The 18,611-nt window shown below is 37.9% G+C and overlaps 2 protein-coding genes across 7 annotated transcripts in view; one reads left to right on the top strand and one right to left on the bottom strand.

The window, feature by feature from the left end:
- Positions 1-12,147, top strand: part of DKK3 (dickkopf WNT signaling pathway inhibitor 3) — a 106,154-nt gene extending 94,007 nt beyond the window's left edge. For both annotated transcript variants that reach the window (XM_083355865.1, XM_083355866.1), the window contains exons 7-8: positions 6,147-6,303; positions 10,717-12,147. In XM_083355865.1, the coding sequence (XP_083211991.1) occupies positions 6,147-6,303; positions 10,717-10,942 (383 nt within the window). In that variant the 3' untranslated portion in view covers positions 10,943-12,147. The remainder of the gene's footprint in view (positions 1-6,146; positions 6,304-10,716) is intronic.
- The window catches only part of USP47 (ubiquitin specific peptidase 47), a 65,912-nt gene continuing 59,309 nt past the window's right edge, over positions 12,009-18,611 (bottom strand). For all 5 annotated transcript variants that reach the window (XM_083355783.1, XM_083355782.1, XM_083355781.1 and 2 more), the window contains 5 exons: positions 18,337-18,455; positions 17,671-17,801; positions 15,574-15,621; positions 14,748-14,878; positions 12,009-13,471 (listed from right to left, as the gene is read on the bottom strand). In XM_083355783.1, coding sequence (XP_083211909.1) covers positions 13,297-13,471; positions 14,748-14,878; positions 15,574-15,621; positions 17,671-17,801; positions 18,337-18,455 — 604 coding nt within the window. In that variant the 3' untranslated portion in view covers positions 12,009-13,296. The remainder of the gene's footprint in view (positions 13,472-14,747; positions 14,879-15,573; positions 15,622-17,670; positions 17,802-18,336; positions 18,456-18,611) is intronic.

The following is an 18,611-nucleotide window of genomic DNA, read 5'->3' on the forward strand; positions in this document are numbered from 1 at the left end:
TTTTTTTTCTCTTGTTTCCTCTAGATAATTAGCAGAACAAGCTACAGCACCTGCATATGTGTTTGTATTTCTGTTAAGATATTAAATGTTAATATTTAAGTACTGCTTTGTATCAAAGAGAGATGGCCTAATGTAAGATTTCCTTTCAGCGAAGAACAGATTCCTTGCTTAGGGAATTCAGCAGGGGAATTTAAGAGGATTCTGTCACAATCAAGAATTTGTGCTTAACCTGAGAAAAGGACAAGAACGAATAGTATACAGGCAGTAGAAAGGTTTTTAAGAAGATGGACAGAAATTCCATTTTGACCCACATTTTGCTCACATCATATTTTGCTGCCTGAAAAAAAAACAAACCTGGCATATATTTGCATCAAATCATGCTTGTTGCTTTCCTTGAAATAAAAAGTCCAAGAATTGGATCGATGAGAGATAATATTTCACTTGTAAAAATGTGAAGTGGATTTATCAGTTCAAAGAAAAGTTCCATGGCAGAAATGTATAATGGAAGCATTCCTCCATAAAAAAGGCAGATAAATAGAGCTCCATAGTGCAGTAAATGAAAGTAACAGGCAGAAGCAAGAGACAGATGGTCTATTCTTCACTATTGGAAATCAGGAATGGCTTTCAGGTCCTCGTATGAAATAGACTGAATGTTCAGAGGGAGAAAAAGACAATAGAAGAAGAGGAGGATCATAAATCTCCAAAGGATAGCTATGTCCTAAACTAAGATAAAGGCAAGAGTTGTGATAGCTGGTGATTTACTATTGTAAGAAATTGTATGGCATTTGGGGCCATTGGCTTGTGAAATTATTGTCTGCCAGAGCAAGAATAAAAGTATAGATAGAATATTTTTCAAATCTTATCAAGTCTGGTGACAGTTATTTTTTCCTGCTGACATATGTGAGGACAAGAGATACTGCAAAGAACAGGCACAGCTATATTACTCTAGAGTTCTTGGGAGAAAGTATAGGATATTGAGTTTCTTACTATCCTTCCAGTCCATTGAAGATGCCCAGAAAGAGAAACCTGGGTAAGCAAATTGTGTCAACCACAGTAGTCTTTGTTTATTGATGATAATTGAGCTCGGAATTTTGGTTGAAAGTTGTTGCGGTCGTTAAGATATCCACATGACCACTTCATTTAACAATTGCAATCCCAGCTCCCCCAGTTGTGGTTAAGCAACCATGTGGGTTATTGAGGGGATGGAGTGAAACAAATGCTTGCCAAAGGAGGGCAGCTCTTTCTCTCTGGCACAGAAGGGAACCCCTTGTGTTGGCAAGCTGAATGGGGATTGGATTTTTGGGATCCAAGTTTAGTTGGTCCAGAACTGGAGTCCCCTCCCCACACTCTCAGTGCAGAGAAGGATCTGTTTAGCCAGCGTACTTGACAGCAAAAGCATTGCCTTCCAGATTAATTTGGCCCTGGGCAGGTGGACTCTCTGCCAAGTAGCCCTTTCACTTTCAAAAGAGGCTGGCTGAAAAAGGTCTGCCTATACTCTAAGCAAAAATCCAAACTTGAGTTTCAGGGTGGACATTCTTCAGCCAGCCTCCAGGAACCAGTCAGATGGCAGTCGCTTACAACCTTGCCTAACAGATGAAGCTGTCAGGGAAGATTGCAAATGGTGACCACATGATTGCAGGATTCTCGGCAACCTATCAGAAGTGTGAAGTGTTGTCAAACACTCAGATTGCAATCATGTGATAATGGGGATGGGGTGGGGACGAATGCTGCAACAGTTGTAAATTTGGACATGGATCATAAGCCCATTCAGTGCTGTGATAATTTTTAATGGCCACTGAACAGATGGTCATTTAGCAAAGAGTTATATTGCACGTTTGAATATCCATCCTTGCTAAGCAGTCTAAGTGAATTAATTTGGCAATGTTATAAACCTATCCAACCAAGGTGAACACAAGGATGATAGCCTCCAAACACAAATCGCAGATAGTTCAAAGATTCAGGAAGGAAGGAAGCTGAAACTGATTAGAGCCAAACATAATCTTGGACCTAAAAAAAAAAAGCAGATGGAAATTCCTAAACAAGGAAGTGGCTACTCACAAAGCTTAGTGAAGCTTGAAAACAAGAATGCAGAAAGAGGGATAGATCACAAAGCAGGTCACATGGGCCAGCATAGCGGAGCTGCTGTCAGCATATGAAAACTCGAGAGATTAGCAAAAGATTATAATAATTAAAAAAGGTTTTGTGGGAAGACAATAATCATTGACTTTGTAATAATGCCGCTTGGGGTGTGTGTGTGAAAGCCCTAATAAGCAGGCATATACATAGAATGAAGGCTGCTGCTAAGCTTGTAAGCCGCCCTGAGTCTTCGGAGAAGGGCGGGATATAAATGGAATTAAAATAAATAAATAAATAAATAAATTGATTCCATTTATCACTCATGTCATCCGCATACAGCTTAGCTTTAAAACCACGGGCAAGGCGAGAGAGAATTGAACTCTGCATAGCATGGGACTCAGGTTGCGGTCAGGGTTAAATCACTCTGTGGATCTGAGGAAATTTCAGCCAATAAACTGGGTGGCAGTTAGGTGAACGAATGAAAATAAAAGGCTTTTACATTGTGAGTAGTTATAGCCTTGCCAGCAGCAGCTGAGCATGCCAAATGGGGAACAGCTTAATCAGTAGATTCAGCTTACACAAGGCTCCGGCTGGGACCAGCCAAATCACACCTGCTGATGGTGAGAGAAGCTCAACTAAAGTAAACAGCCACCAGTACAGTCCAACAGCCTTCCAGTCCTGCTGAGCAACTGGGAGCATCCACTGACAAGTGATAAAGAAAGGGATATTGAAGGGAAATAGAGAGCTTCAAGAAGTCCCACGTTGTAGATCTCTGATTATAGTAGTACTGTACATGAGAAGGAATAAGGCTAGAGAAGAAAAGAAATACATACATAGGTACTAGCTTGGAGAAAGCCAACTTCTAAAAATCGGGGGCTCACACCAGTGGTGGCAGTTGGGCAGGCACCACCCTTCAAGAAGGAAAGAGAACTCTCTTAGTCCAAAAGTTCAGGGGGCAAGAACTTCCTGAAGTGGCAGGTTAGTTGTCTCCATACAAGTATCCAGTGGAATTAGGCAAGCTATCTGCAAGAGGATATCCTGGTTAAGTTCTTCATCCTTCATGAATAGGAGTAAAGCTTAGCTTCTCAGTAAGAAATGCAGTCCGGGAAAACAGCCAAAAGTGAAATAGCCCAGATAGAGTTGGAACAGGTGCAAGTTTGGAACAGTTCCCAGAAAGTTCATTCAAAATGGAAATGGAAAGTCAAAAGCATTCTTCATGTCTATAACAACAGAGGAGAAAATTTAACCTAGAGCTGGTCTTGTGTATTGCCTGAATTTTTGTACCATCCTGAATCTGTGACAAGCTTGTCGTCAGAATAAAAGGAAAAGAATTAATAGACTAGCTGCTCAGCAAGAAAAACAAAATGCTAACAAGTAACAAAGGAAAAATAGATCTAGATTCTAGTCAATTCTTATTTTGGTTCAGTTTTCTTTGTGTTCCACAAGGCAATGTGAAGGGCAGGAGGAAAGAAGAAAGAATCATAGAAATATGATTAGGAAGTGTGTCTTCTGAGTGAAGTCCATTCTCAGGGACCACATGAATTGCATACTAGGTTACTGGAGGAACTAACAGACTATCCTTGAGAAGTCCTGAAGAACTGATGAAAAGCCAGATAACCAAAGGAGAGTATGTATTTATAAAGATTATCTTATCTTATTTCTATCACCAAAAAAGGGGAAAAGAATGATCCAATGAACTGCACAGTAATTAATCTGACATCGATATCTGGGAAGAATCTAGAGGAGATATAAAGATTTTGTTCTGTAACCACCTTGCCAATCTGGTGGTAATTAACCAGAAGTCATCATTATGGATTTGTCAATAACGTACCTTGCTAGATTAATCTTGTCATAATTTTGAGATTTATTTCTGAAATAACTCTCAGAAAGCTGTAGGCATAGCAGAGTTCAGTAAAGCATTTCATCGAGTCAGCTGTGTCATGAAACTTAGCAAACTATTTAAGCATGTACTTGATTGGATAGATAGTTAAGCAGGTAGAGGCTAACCTGAAAATTGTACAGGTTGTCCTCAACTTATGGCCATAATGCAGCCTGCCCTTTATGGTTGCAAGTGGTGATGGCTATTAAGGCTGGATGGGAAGTAGGCCTAGCCCTATAGAACCTGACTCTTCCATGTGCTGATAGCTTCTGGCAACCAGCTTTAGGCTTCCTTGTATGGCTTAATGGCCAGGTTGGGAGCAGGTGGGATGAGTGGGGGAAATAGGGGGGCTGCAGCATTCCTGCATTGAGTCATAAGTTTAAACAAAGATGGGGCGGCACTACAGTGGCCGTAACTTTAAAACCAGATGATAAATATCTTTTGGGCAATCTATTGTAACTTCAAACAGTCACTAAGCAACCAATTATAAGTCGAGAACTATTTGTATTCACTGAATACTTAACAGTGGCTCATTATCAATCTAAACAGACATAGCAAATAGGTCCCATAAAGATCAGCCATGGATCCTTGATACTTTATTAAGATTTGGATGAAGAGGTAATACAAATGCTTATCAAATTTACAGATGATACTGAATTGGATGGGATAGTGAATACTGTAGATGAGTTCAAAATGTTCCTAATAGATTGGAGCAATGTGTTATGAAGAACTGCTTTGGTTAGATTCCACTTCAAATACTGTGTTCACTTTTGGGCACCACATTTGAAGCGGAATTCCAAGAATTCAGAGAACTGCAGTGAATATGATTGGGAACTGGAAACTAAATCCTGCAAAGAAAGATCAAAGGATCAGGATGTCTGTAGCTTGTGAACAAATGATTGAAGGGGGAACACCTCTTCAAGTAGATCAGGGGTGTCAAACTCAATTTCGTTGAGGGCCGTATCAGCATTGCGGTTGCCCTCAGGGGGCCGGGTGGGTGTGGCCAGGGTGGGCGTGGCTAGAGTGTGTATGGCCTACTGGGTGGGCATGGCCAGCTCTATATCGTTCACATCAAGGGTGCCTATGGGGGCCTGGGCAGGAGTGGGACAGGTCTGGGGGTCTCTGGCAGAAGGAGGGTCTCTGGGCCAGGGCCAAGGCAGTGGGGGCCGTTCCCTCACTGTTTCCAGGATGGCTTCACGGGCCACATGAAACCACTTCGTGGGCCGGATCTGGCCCCCGGGCCTTGTGTTTGACATGTCTGAAGTAGATGAAAGGAAAGCTATGTTCTATTTTTACTCATTTCACAGTGTGGGATAGAGAATTCCATATTTTAAGTCAGAGAGAGGCATCTTCCAGTTTAATGTTAGAAAAAGCTTTCTAAGAGTGGGAAATTGACAAAGGAACCTAAACAGCGGTAGATACTATTTCATTGGAATGTTCAAACAGAAGCTTAAAATTCCCGCACTGAGCAGGGGTTGGATTTAATGGTTTAAAGAGCAGCTTCCAATTCTCTGATTCAGATAAGTTTGTTTATAAAAGGAACATTATCAGCATCTAAGGCTGCATAGCAGTTGTGAAGCTAAGTATGTGTGTATGTGTCAGTGGCACTTCGGGGCAAGATTTGTTTTGAGCTTCCTTGTCATAAATATTGTATTGTATTCATAGCTCAAGTAAACTCGAAATCTTTTTCTGAAATTAATAATAGTCGGATAAAATATCTCCCATTAATTTGCAGTTATAGGTTGTTATGGTGTAATCTTAAAAGTGATATAAATAAGGAATAAAGAAATTACGATAAGGCCTTAGTAATATAGTAATACTGACACACATACGCACAAACCATCTTCCATCATGCAAAATGGAAGAAATTAGAAGCATAGTTCTCCCAGTGCTTCAGGAGCAAGATACTACTGAAGTTTTTTAGGATTATTATAGTAAAGAAATCCTTAAAGAGTGGTTTTGCATAATGTTCTTTTAAGCTTCCCTTTCATAATACTGTTTTTGATGTTTAGCATTTTGGATAGAATGTTTATTATTAGGGAAAATAACAAAGACTAGTATTTATAAGCCAGTTTGGGGAGAGGGCTTGAAAACTTGAAAAGTGGCCCAAATTAAGTAACATGAATAATATAAGTAATTCAGCTTTTGCATGTAATAAAAAATAACCAGGCTGTTCAACTTTTCTCGGCAGATCTTCTGTTCCCCATATGCACCCCCTTTCCTGGTGAAAGAGAACCTTGCCATAATCCTTCAGATGGGCTTCTCAACCTAATTACTTGGGAGCTGGAACCAGATGGAGCTTTTGATCGTTGCCCATGTGCTCATGGGTTGATTTGTCAGAAGCAGAGGTAAAATTTCAGATTAAAAAGAATTAAACTCTTCCCAGAACATCATTGGAAAATTAAGATCAGACTAGATATTTTAGTTTTGAGGAACACCTTGGTGCCTCTTAATTTAGCGTTTTGCGTTAAGACTGCACAAGTGTATTGGAAGCTGGCAGTCAAGGCAAAGCAGAAATCAGACTTACTCCTTACTAGCTGCAAACATAAAACAATTAAAATGCTATGGGGAATTAATCAAGGTAAATTAAATTACTCAAAAGGTAAGGTAAATGTCCGTAAGAAATACAGTTTAAATTGCCTGTAGCAGTCAATGAAATACTATCTTTTGGTAGAAGTTCTGTTTTCTTATTTGAGGGTGATAGAAGTTGGTAGTAGATGAAATATTTTAGAATAGCTCAACAAAACCGTGATGTGACTAGGCCACGCATATTTGAAATGTTTCCTTAAGGGCTTCAGATCTAGTTGTTCCCAACTACAAGCATTAAGGCTGTGTTAGGTTTTGGAAGAATACAGTGGACACACACAAACTTGTAACTAGCAGTAATCAAGAGCAGTTTTGTATAGTTTGAATTTGAGTTTGTAATAGAACAAGACATTTAATTCTTTGCCCTGCCACTTTCTAAGTTCTTTCTTTGTATTTCAAGGAAAGTTTTCATTAATGTTGATTTTCAGGAGAAACATAAGTATGAAGACAAAAACAGAAAGCATTGAAGCTACATAGAAATACACTCTGGTTAAATATTAGGCGTTTCCAATGGTGAAAGCTGTAACCAAAGGCATAGGGCGCCTCATGGAGGTCTTCAGAGGATGGAGAGCCATCTGTAAAAAATGTTGACTTGGATATCTGACCTTCCACTTTTATGAGTCTGCAAAATGGGAAAAATAAAAGGAAAATACCCTTTTTCTATTTACATAGTCCTAAACCTACCTAGATTGTTGTTATATAACAGAGGTGCACATATTTGTCACATTTGTAGTTTGCAGTCTGATAGTAGGATGGTCAAAGAGGTTTAAGGATCTGCCAAAATACAATGTGATCATTGTCTTTTTGTGAGTGTCTCATTGTGTTTTACTTAGGGGTTTTTTGTGCCAGCCTGGACTAGTTCTGCAGTTTTCTTGATAAGGTTTTTCAGAATTGGTTTATCATTGCAGCCTTCTTCCTAGAGCTGAGAGTGAGTGACGGGCCCAAGGTCACCTACTGACTCCATGTCAGGGTGAGAGTGGAACTCTCTCCTAGTTTCTAGTTTTGTGCCTTTAACCACTGCACCAAACCAGCTTGCTTTGCTTAGGAACTATAGAAATATTTCATTGAAAGGTAGTTGATACCCAGTTAATCTAATTCAGGAATATAGAAGCATTTTATAACCATGGGGATTAGCACTCTTAGCCTGTTCATGTTGTTATGCCTGTACTGAATGCCCTTGGGGAACTGAGATGGAGATGTACTGCAGGGTTTAGCCTGCTAGATAAGCCTGTTTTCAGTTCATGATATGGCCTGCCGTTTCCCTCCTGGCTGGTCTATGCTTCTTGGGAGGTTACACGAGGCTGGCTCCTAGCAGTTATTAATGCCTCACTAAGTGAAGGGTACTTCCCTGCCGCCTTGAAAGAGGCGGTGGTAAGGCCCCTCCTCAAGAAACCTGCATCGGATCCAGCTATTTTAAATAACTTTCGTCCTGTCTCCAACCTTCGCTTTCTTGCGAAGGTTATTGAGACCTTGGTGGCACGGCAGCTCCCTTTGGTCCTGGAGGAAACTGAGTATCTGGATCCATACCAATCGGGTTTCAGGCCCAGGTATAGCACGGAGACGGCATTGGTTGCGCTGGTGAATGATCTCTGGTGGGCCCGAGATAGGGGTTATTCCTCTGTCCTGGTCCTATTAGATCTCTCAGCAGCTTTTGATACCATCGACCACGGTATCTTGCTGCGTCGTCTTGAGGGGTTAGGAGTGGGAGGCACCATTTTATGGTGGTTCTCCTACCTCTCGGACTGTTCGCAGACGGTGTTGGCAGGGGGGCAGAGGTCAACCCCTAGGCCCCTTAGCTGTGGGGTGCCTCAGGGGTCGGTACTCTCGCCTCTCCTGCTCAACATCTATATGAGGCCGCTGGGTGAGATCATCTGTGGCTTCGGGGTGAGGTATCATCAATATGCTGATGATACCCAGCTTTTCATCTCCACCCCGAACCAACCCAGTGATGCCCTCGATGTGATGTCCCGTTGCCTGGAAGCGGTACAGATTTGGATGGGGACGAACAGGCTCCGGCTCAACCCGGCCAAGACTGAGTGGCTTTATGTACCGGCATCTTGTTTAGACCAAGAGGTTCCATCTTTGGTTATAGGAGGAGAGATCTTACCTCCCGTTGATAGAGCACGCAATCTAGGCGTCCTGGATTCACGACTCAATTTTGAAGATCATATTGGAGTCGTGGCTAGGGGGGGCATTTGCCCAGGTTCGCCTGGTACGCCCCTTTCTGGACCGAGATGCCTTACGTACAGTCACCCACGCACTCGTTACCTCCTGTATAGATTACTGCAATGCTCTCTACATGGGGCTGCCCTTAAAGACCACCCGGAGGCTTCAGCTGGTTCAGAGTGTGGCCGCGCGGGTAGTGATGGGAGCACCCTGATACTCCCATATTACACCCCTCCTGCGTGAGCTGCATTGGTTACCGGTTGTCCTCCGGGTGAGATTTAAGGTGCTGGTACTTACCTTTAAAGCCCTACATGGCTTAGGCCTGGGATACTTGCAGGACCATCTGCTGCCGGGAACGACTTCCCATTGCCCAGTACGCTCACACAGAGAAGGCCTCCTCAGGGTACTGTCGGCTAGACAATGTCGGCTGGCAACCCCCAGGGGGAGAGTCTTCTCTGTGGGAGCGCCAACCCTATGGAACCAGCTCCCCCCTGAGCTTCGGATGGCCCCAGATCTCCAGTCCTTTCGCCGCGGCCTCAAAACACTCCTTTTCCACCTGGACTGACAGGGATTTTAATTTATGTTTTTAATTTTTAACTCTAATTTTTAATTTATTTTAATTTTAATTTATTCTACAGGGGCCATTAATTTAATTTTTATTTTAACTTCTGTATTACTGTATGTTATTGTTGTTAGCCACCCTGAGTCCTTTGGGAGATAGGGCGGCATATAAGTCCCAATAATAAATAAATAAAAACAAGAAGGTTTCAAGAAGAGTGCAGCAGAGACTGGAGATTTCTTTCCTTCTTGTTAAAAATGAGGCATTGCCTGTTATCCTGTGAAGTAAACAGATCAGTCTGAGTTGTTGCACTGAGATTTACTAAGGACCATAATTGATGGATGTAGTTTTCATTTGGGTAGCTATTGTCATGCAATTCAGCTTTTCAGGATGGGTTATTTGCAGATATGGGTTGTCAAGACAGGGATGAAGTGGGCCATGTAAGACTAAAAGCTGCCAAATTAAAAAATCTGAAGTCCCCCCAATTCATCCTTTAGAGAGAAGCACATGGTCAGAATATGTTAGACTCCTTAGTTACAGTAGTGGCCAAAATTGTGGAAACCTTTTGGGAAAAGCGTATAGGAGAAATGCCACCTTTGGCTAAGTTTCCACCAATTTTTGTTCTAATTTCTTTTTAACTGTAGCCTTGTTCACTTAATAATACTATTTTACATCATTTTCTGGGTAACAGTCAACTCTTTGCACCATTACTTTATTACATTTTACAAGCTCACCAGATGAAAGAAAAAAAACACACCAACCAACTTGATAGCGATCACATAACACAGACAAATGTCCTCCTCTCAGCTTCAGTACATGACCTCAATAACTGAATCCTACTGTGATCTGATTGGCTCATTGCCAAAACAAGATGACACCTGATTGGCTCTCTAAACAGTCATGCTCATTGGCTACAATCAGATGAGGAAGTTGTGCTTTTTCTGGTTATTTGGCTATAATTTTTCATAGAATACAGTACAGATAATTGAACAAACTATGTTGCATTACACTCTTGATTATCTTTCCATTGTTATATAATTATATGTTACTACTCCAAAAAAATAGTGTTATTAGCCAACAAACCTCAAAAATATTTTCCCAAAAGGTTTCCACAATTTTGGCCACTACTGTACATGAACCAAAGCAGAGCTTTTAAGAGGCTGGAAAGAATTCCAAAAACTAGGTTCTCTGTGTTGCTTCCTTTCTATGCTTTAAATCATAACACAACCAGTCCAATTGCTAATTCATGTTCAGGTTTCATTGACATGTACCCACGATTAAAAGGTTGATGTCTGATCTGTAAAAAGAACATTTGAAGGACATAAGCCAGTGTAAATGTTGTCAGATTGTTTAAATGTAGGTACATTGAAACATGTAATTTTAATCATATACATATTTGTCCAACTAATACTAATATATGATGCTGAAACTTGGAATTTGTTTTTTCCAGTCATAGCAGCGAATCTCTTTGTGAATTATCGTTGAACAAGACCCAAAGTGAGGACAAAAACCAATTACTAGCAGATGAATTATCACATCTGGACTTTGTAACCCAAGATATTCCTGATGAATACGAAGAGAGACTGATCAAAGAAGTGCAGAAAGAACTGGAAGATGAAGTGGCTGATTTAGGGAAATTAGCTATGGGTAGTGACTTTTTTGGAGAGGAAATATAAGTCCAGCAAGTTAACTGATCATACATGCACTATTATTGCTGTTTCAAGTTATCATACACACATGGTATACCTGGACCTCCTCTTTGCTGCATAGAAATGCAGTTAACTCCACTGCATAGATTCATAATGGGTAGAGATCCCTACATTTTAAGTACTGTTTTGAGCTGGCTAAGAATTAGGGTTCAATTTAATTAAGACTGGTGGTTTGAGTTATGTATTTCTTGTATATATTGCTCCTTTAAAAAAATCCAGCTATTTTTTGCTTCTTAGTTCAACAATAATGAAGGATGCTATGTATTTTGTGACTAGAACCTGCAGGAGATTGGTATGTGTGTGTGTGTGTATACACATATACACAAATATAAAAAAATGTTCATAGAGTGTTTTAGGATGTATGACTTTTCCACAGTATTCTCAAATTTAAGTGTAGCTCCACGAAGGGGAAAATGCAGTTATAGTAGGTCTTTTTTTGGGTGTGTGTGTCTGAATACTGGAAGATTGGAGCTCTTGATTTTCTTTTAAATAACCATCTTACTATGCCATATAAATCTATTTTTAACTCTTACATTTTTAGCAGCATTGTGTAATCCTTAAAAATATATTGGAGTTCTGGTCAAAATTTTGTCAGAGTGACAGTTTCAAACATTGTAGGAATGAATGTGCATACTGGCCTTCTCTACCACATCTGTTGTCTATTCCCCAACCTTTGGTTGTTATCTCAAAGGCCTCACTATGAACTACTCATGTTTTCCCTGAAAAATTGTGTGTGTTTTTGTGTGTGTATGTATGTATGTACCTTGGTTCTGGATCCCTCATGAATTGGAAAGGAAATTAATCAAACTCTTCTAATCTTATGCAGCACTAACATCTATGCAGAATAAATCTTCACATATTCAAATACCTGTGACATCCTTCCACAATTAGCTGCAAGAATTCATGGCAATTTAAGATCCACCAGCAAAGAAACATTTGGAAGTCAATTCAAAAGGCTTTTCTTCCATCTACATAAGAATTTCTCACAAAACAATCCTGTATTTTGACTATTACAATAAATTTCAAAGTGTGATTAAAGTAACAACAGAATGAACAAATGTTTTATTTGCACGTTCATGGTTGTAAACAGCATCTGGCATGGAAAGTTTACCAAAACCTTTGACTGATATAAATTAGATAGCATTTTCAAAAAAAAGAAAAAAGAAAAGAAACCCCTCTATGGTATTGTTTGTAATTGCTCTTACGTAGCAAATTAAAACTCATATATGCTTTGCAATGAAATCATATGTACTGCATCAATCTGTACCACATGTTGAACTACTGCAAACTATACTGGGAGGTGTTAAATGAAGGCCATTCATTTTAAAAAAGCTACATATAAAAACTGAATCAACTCCAAAAGTGTGATTTGCATTGATGCTAGAAAAAGCAAACTCTAAAGAATCCCAGTCCAAAAATGTACAAAAATAAGTAGCTAACCAAACAAAAAACCCTGGAACTCATTAACAAGGAAACATTACAAATCTACCCAACGTTGCCCCCCCAAAACAAAAGGGATACAAATTTAAATAGCCAGCTATACTCTTAAATGTACACAGTGAATATTGATATGTGAAAAGAAATACCATAGTAAGCAGTTGAAATGTATTTCTGCTAACTCAGCAGAGCAAAATAGTATTTACACACTGAGCAGAAGTGACACTGCCATTATTCATAATCTAACTAAAAAAAAATCAGTTACAACACTTCTGCAAAATAAACACCACCTGCTGGCAATGGTAACTTACTAAAAATACTTTTTTCTCCATGTGTCTTGCTTCATGGAAGATGAATCCAATGAGACTTAAGTTAAACCTGTAAGCTTTAAGGGATGAGTTTTGCCAATTTTATCACATTTTTAGTCCATTTCCACAACTTTGCTTTTATAAAAACCACTGTCACATTTACTTCAGAAGTCAATGAGGTAATGTGTGTATCAGTGAAAAAACCAAAAATCATTCATGGCCTTTGCACAGCTTTTATTAAGCTATGAATATCCTATCTGGCTAGTTGACTAGCTACTGCTATGTGCACATTTATCTCCAATTTTTGCCAATTGCCCTCCCCACCATGCTTTTCTGTGTTTTTATTTGCACATCCCTTTTCTCTTTACAGTACATTTGACTACAGTGCACAACATGATTGATTCCAAGTCAAACGGGGACTTGACAGGGCACTGAACTGGACTGGGCTGTCCTTTACCAATCAGTGGCGGTTCCTTTTCTTTATACCTAATGTCTTACCTTAATGGCACTACACAGTAGTTGTGTACCTTTTTCACACTTAAGAAAAATTTCCCAGAGAAAATGCTGAAATAAATATCAGTCTTGAGTCAAATCTTTATTTGGCGCTCCATCAAGATATATTTTTAGTGCTTTTTCTTTACGAGGGGAGTAGGTCACACGATGTCCAGTTTTCTGAAGTCTACTGCTTTCTTTTTTCATGAGTTCATTTCTCTGTTCTTCAGTTAGTTCCACCATTTCTTCGGTTTTATCCCTTATATTAAAAAAAAGGATTTAAATTCTACAACAAACACAAATTTACACATTTTTAATTGGGCAATATCAATATCAATACATTTGATGTCCTAACACCTTCTGAACAAGATGAAATCACCCGTATTCCCATAAGTCACAGCTTTTAATGCCAACTCAACGCACAGAATGTACTTCAGAGCAGCCAATTCATAGAAGATGAGAAAATGGAAAAGATGCAAAAGGAGCAGGTTAGCAAACTAATAACTGGCCATTTTTAAACTACATTATTCCTGTCAATAATGTAAAGTGGTTGATCCCACAAATGCTATATAATAATGTGCACATATTTGTAAAAATATAGGCAGCTTTTAAAATTATTTTAGTACAGCAGGCTTATAACCTGGAGGTTTTCTAGGATTCACAGCTCCTGCTTGAACAGCGTATGGAGGCCATGGCTAGTAGGGCCTTTGTATAATTATATCTAAAGTACTATTGCTGCAGCGGGGAACATTGTACACAATTTCCAGTGCCCCCCATCACATTGTGGCTGGCCTGTTGCAATATATTATTCAGTAGGACTCTGCTCAATACTATTTGGAAGCTTCAGCTGGTACTGCATATGGTACCTAGGATAATTAATGGCCACCCTAGATTGGCCCATGTGGCACCAGTACAACAGGAGCCACCTTGGCTGACAATCTGCTTCTGGGTGAATTAGAGAAGCTGGTCATCGCCTTGAAAACCCTCCCAAGGGTCAGACCCTGGATACCTTTGAGATCATCTGCACTGAGCTGAGTCTTCCTGTCCAGTAAAAGCTATGAGGGGCTTGTTAAAAATCCCTTCTCTGAGAGTATAGCATTTACTAGGACCTTGCAGTCAGGCACATACATCTCTTGCATACTGATTAAATTTATATTAAACATTATTTCTGTATTACTTTGTTTAGCTTCAAATCTACTGGCAGGCATAAAACCTAAATTACTTTAGATTGTGCTAGCCTACAGCTACAAGAATCTTGAAAACATTAAGAGTAAAATGTTTTATTCTTAAAATTTTCACTCCTAAAGAGTGAAATGTTTATGCTCTGTTTATCTAAGTAAGCAGCTGAAATGCAAAATTCTGACAATAGAGAATCAAAACTTATGCAGTCAGAAAATGTACAATATATGGTTTCTTCCCGAGACATTTCTCATTCCTGATTTATTTAAAGCACTTTTCTACAATTAGTTTTTTCATATTGGAAATTTATGCAGGGTTTTTCAATATATAGGAGGTAATGACCTAAAAGGATATACCTATAAAATATCACTGCTCCATCATCACAGATGTAGAGAGGCCATACATTCAGTGTGGAAACCTTCGGATTCCAGTCCAAATCTTGATGTATCTCTAGAACGGAGATCTCGCATGGAAATGTCCCTCTACCCTAGAAAGGAAAACAGAGCATCTTAGTAAAATGTGCATATATACCTATTTATTTGATTTATATGGTCACCTATCTCACTAATGGCAATTCTTGGTGGCATACAATAATCATACCTATATACGTTATGGCCCAACACAATTATATGTACTCAAAATGTAAGTGTGATATGATCATAATCAACACTGTTTTTCATGTCTCTTATTTCCAAATCAATCATTTCTCAAATACATGACTTGATTACATTTTTCAGTTAAGTGTAACAAATCCATTCCTCAATCTCCCTCAGTCCTCCTAGAAGCCAATTTGTCACTTCTCCGTTCAGTCAGGCTTCTGTATTGTAAAAGAGTGCAGTTTTGAACTTCAAAGAGATGTATGTGATCAGCCAGGTCTTGGTTACATTTACTAATGCTATATGAAATTAAAAATTAAATCAAATGGACTAGCCAATTGATGGGTGTTTTTACCCACTTAAAGAGACAAGGACTTTCAGTCTACTTGGAAGAGAGAAAATTGATAGAAGACAATGTCTTTTCCTCTTCCCCTGCCCAAATTCACCAATATCCCCTTCAGAGGATTCAGGTATTATAGCAGAAAAAGGGGATATCCATTAGTATTTGATCAGCATTTTCTGAACAAATCTCAGCTGAGAGGAAATCTGAACCACTTTCAGCAGCTTGAAGAAATAAATAACTTACCTTTGCAAATTCAATATTTTCTGAGGGGATTCCACTTATTGCGTTAAGCTGTAAAAATATGTATCAAAAATTGAGTTTGTTTCCAAAAGGTAAGGTATATGAAGTTTCATATATTCTTGCTGGTTGTTTCCCAGTTTATGTTCTGGGTTATGTGCAAAAATTGGTATCTCAACTGATACAGATTCCTAGATTTTTATTATTTTTATATAATTTAAAAATCACTTTTAGTTCAACTAGTAGTCTCCAAACAAAGGCTAGATGCCATCTTTGATAGATGCTTTTTATACTTATTTTAATGCTTTTAAAATAACAGAAAAAAGCAAAAGGAACAAAACACACAAAAAAATATACATTATTCAAACAAACAAAACATAAAATGTTTAAAGAATAAGTAGTAGATGCTTTAGCAGATTCTGAAATGAACAGGGCTTGAACTAGATGGCCTTTAAATCCTTCTCACTCTGACTTACATTTTTATAAGAAATGTTTTAAAAGTAAGCAGAACTGTATTTATCTAATTTATATAGCATAGTAAGAGTTCCAACAATTTGAGATAACAGCTTTTGCTTCTTTTGCTCAAATTCTGTCATTTAGCTCTTGCCATCCTACCACCTTGGGTATTATAATCTATATATTACTAAAACTCGTGTCTGTTTGTAATCCTCAAGTAGCCCAAACATTTTTTAATCAAGGTATCTCAAATCCACTGACTTAAAAGAATTTGTGCAAAATCCAGGACCCATTTATTCCCATGTAATTGAAATTTCAAGGATCTTCACATTGATGTTATTCACAAAGCTGTGCTTACTGCAGTGTCATCATGATTAGCTGCAATCATGTGATTGTAATTTCCAACATTCCCTGCCAGCTTCCCTAAAGCAAAATCAATGGGGAAGCCAGCAGGAAGTTGGAAATTGTTCCTGTTCCCATTGCTTTTTTGCCTGCCCAAGGTCAATCTATTGCTGTTTAGGTAAGGAAATGTCTATAAAAGGATGACTCAACAGGGGATGGGTTATGAAGTGTACTTTTAAAGTAGAACATTTAACTTTACTGCCTAAAGTGTAACAGATATAATTCTTTATAATCAAATAAACCCCAGACTGAGGGGTTTTGATTTAATTTAATTGGGTTTTAGTTTAACTTCAGGGACTGTAATTTAATTAATAGTTTTAATTGATTTTAATTTGTATACTATGTATTTTAATTTCCCTGTAAACCGCCCTGAGTCCTACAGGAATAGGGCAGTATATAAATTTAAATAATAAATAAATAAATAAATAAATAAATAAATAAATAAATAAATAAATAAATAAATAAATAAAGTGTAGAATATTGAATAAAATATATACTGAAAGCACTTTGGAACATACTGTTTTCTCATAAACAATAGCAATTGTATCGTTCATTCTTGAACTCATTCGTGGTAAATCTTTAATTACACCTAATACAGATAGAAATGAGACATTGTCATATGGCTATCTAAGCCATAGTCCTCAGCTGAATTTCTTCATCTATTTAGGCTACAATTCCCACTTGCACTGCCCGCTAGGGCTGCTGTGAATTGCAATTTAAAACATGGGAAAAATTAAGCTGGAAAAATGTTTATTTAGACTTGCTTCCTTAAATTATGTGAAGTAGAAGTGATGTACTCTAAAAACCTAACATATCTTTTCAGGAATAAATTAAGCAGATATTTTATATGACCAAAGATAATTGGTTCATACATTCTGCTGGAACATAGTTTAATCATTGTTTATGAATAACCCACATGTGAATCAATTTATAGTAGAGGATAAGTCAAAATCAAACTGCATTATGGCACAGCATAGCAAATGAACAGACTTTAAATACCAGAATTCTCAGAAGTTGCTACACTGGTTAGAGAATTATATATATATGTTACTCAAAGTTCGGGAAAGTTGGCTTTGCATATTGTATAATTCTTGCTACACTATGGCACAGCATAATGTTTGAACCCCAAAATGTTCTTTTAATGATCACTGTGACTCTGTTTAGAAGCTTTTAAGAGTTTCACAAAAGAAAGTTAACTATGAATTCTGTAAGGCAGGGATATTTATATAAATGAGGTTAATTTACCTTTTCTTTTAATTCATCAACACTGCTGCTCTCTAAAACTACTTCTTGAAAAGGATCTAGCTTCATCTCTGATGGCCTCCATCTTCTTGATAGAACAGCAAGTTGTGACATCGATTTCATTTGCTCTGCTCCTAAAAGTCATTTGGAACGTAAGAGTGTTCAATATAATATTTCAGGAAGAGCTACTTAAATGTTTATTTACAGCATTTTCTTTAAGAGGGAAAAATGTCTGGTTAATTGTGATTGTATAAACTAAATATATAGAAAAAAAATAAACATTTGTAGAACAAAAATGCAATTAGAAAAACTTAATTGGTGTTTTATGGAAAATAATGCTTAAAATCTAGTTCTTGGATAATGCTGTATTTTTTACTCAATTCATATCCTTAGTTTAAGGCATTCTACATGAAGCCAAGTGCTTTCATAAAGCCTCTCAACTTTACATTCTGAGCTACAATAAAATTTTAGAAACACACTCTGTTGCTTTACTAAATCTAGCCCTAACATTTGTCATCAGGCTTTGGATTTATTTTTCACTACATGTATATGGAATTGCACTGTAATTTTTTTTTAAAAAAGTATTTTTAAGACAACATGGTTAATTTTTATATAATTTAAAAACACTGTAAAGCTTAATTAAAATAATTGATTTCGAAGTATTGATACCTTCAAGAATTTCTAGGAAAACCTCCCAGTTACTTGAAATATTAATATCCTCTTCATAGACATGATAATCCAGAAACACAGTTCCTGGGTTTTTCCAGGTCTTTTTTCTTAGGCGGAATCTATTGAAAAAACAGTAGTTAAAAGTATTAATATATGTTTATAAACTAATGTATAAAACCTAGTCACAACCACATTTAATTTTGATAGTGTTTTCCTGAAATAGGTATAAAGTATGTTTTTATCAGAAGAACTTAAGAAGCCAGAGCTAAAAGCAA

This window comes from Vipera ursinii, assembly GCF_947247035.1.
Source record: "Vipera ursinii genome assembly, chromosome: 1".
Lineage (NCBI taxonomy): Eukaryota > Metazoa > Chordata > Lepidosauria > Squamata > Viperidae > Vipera > Vipera ursinii.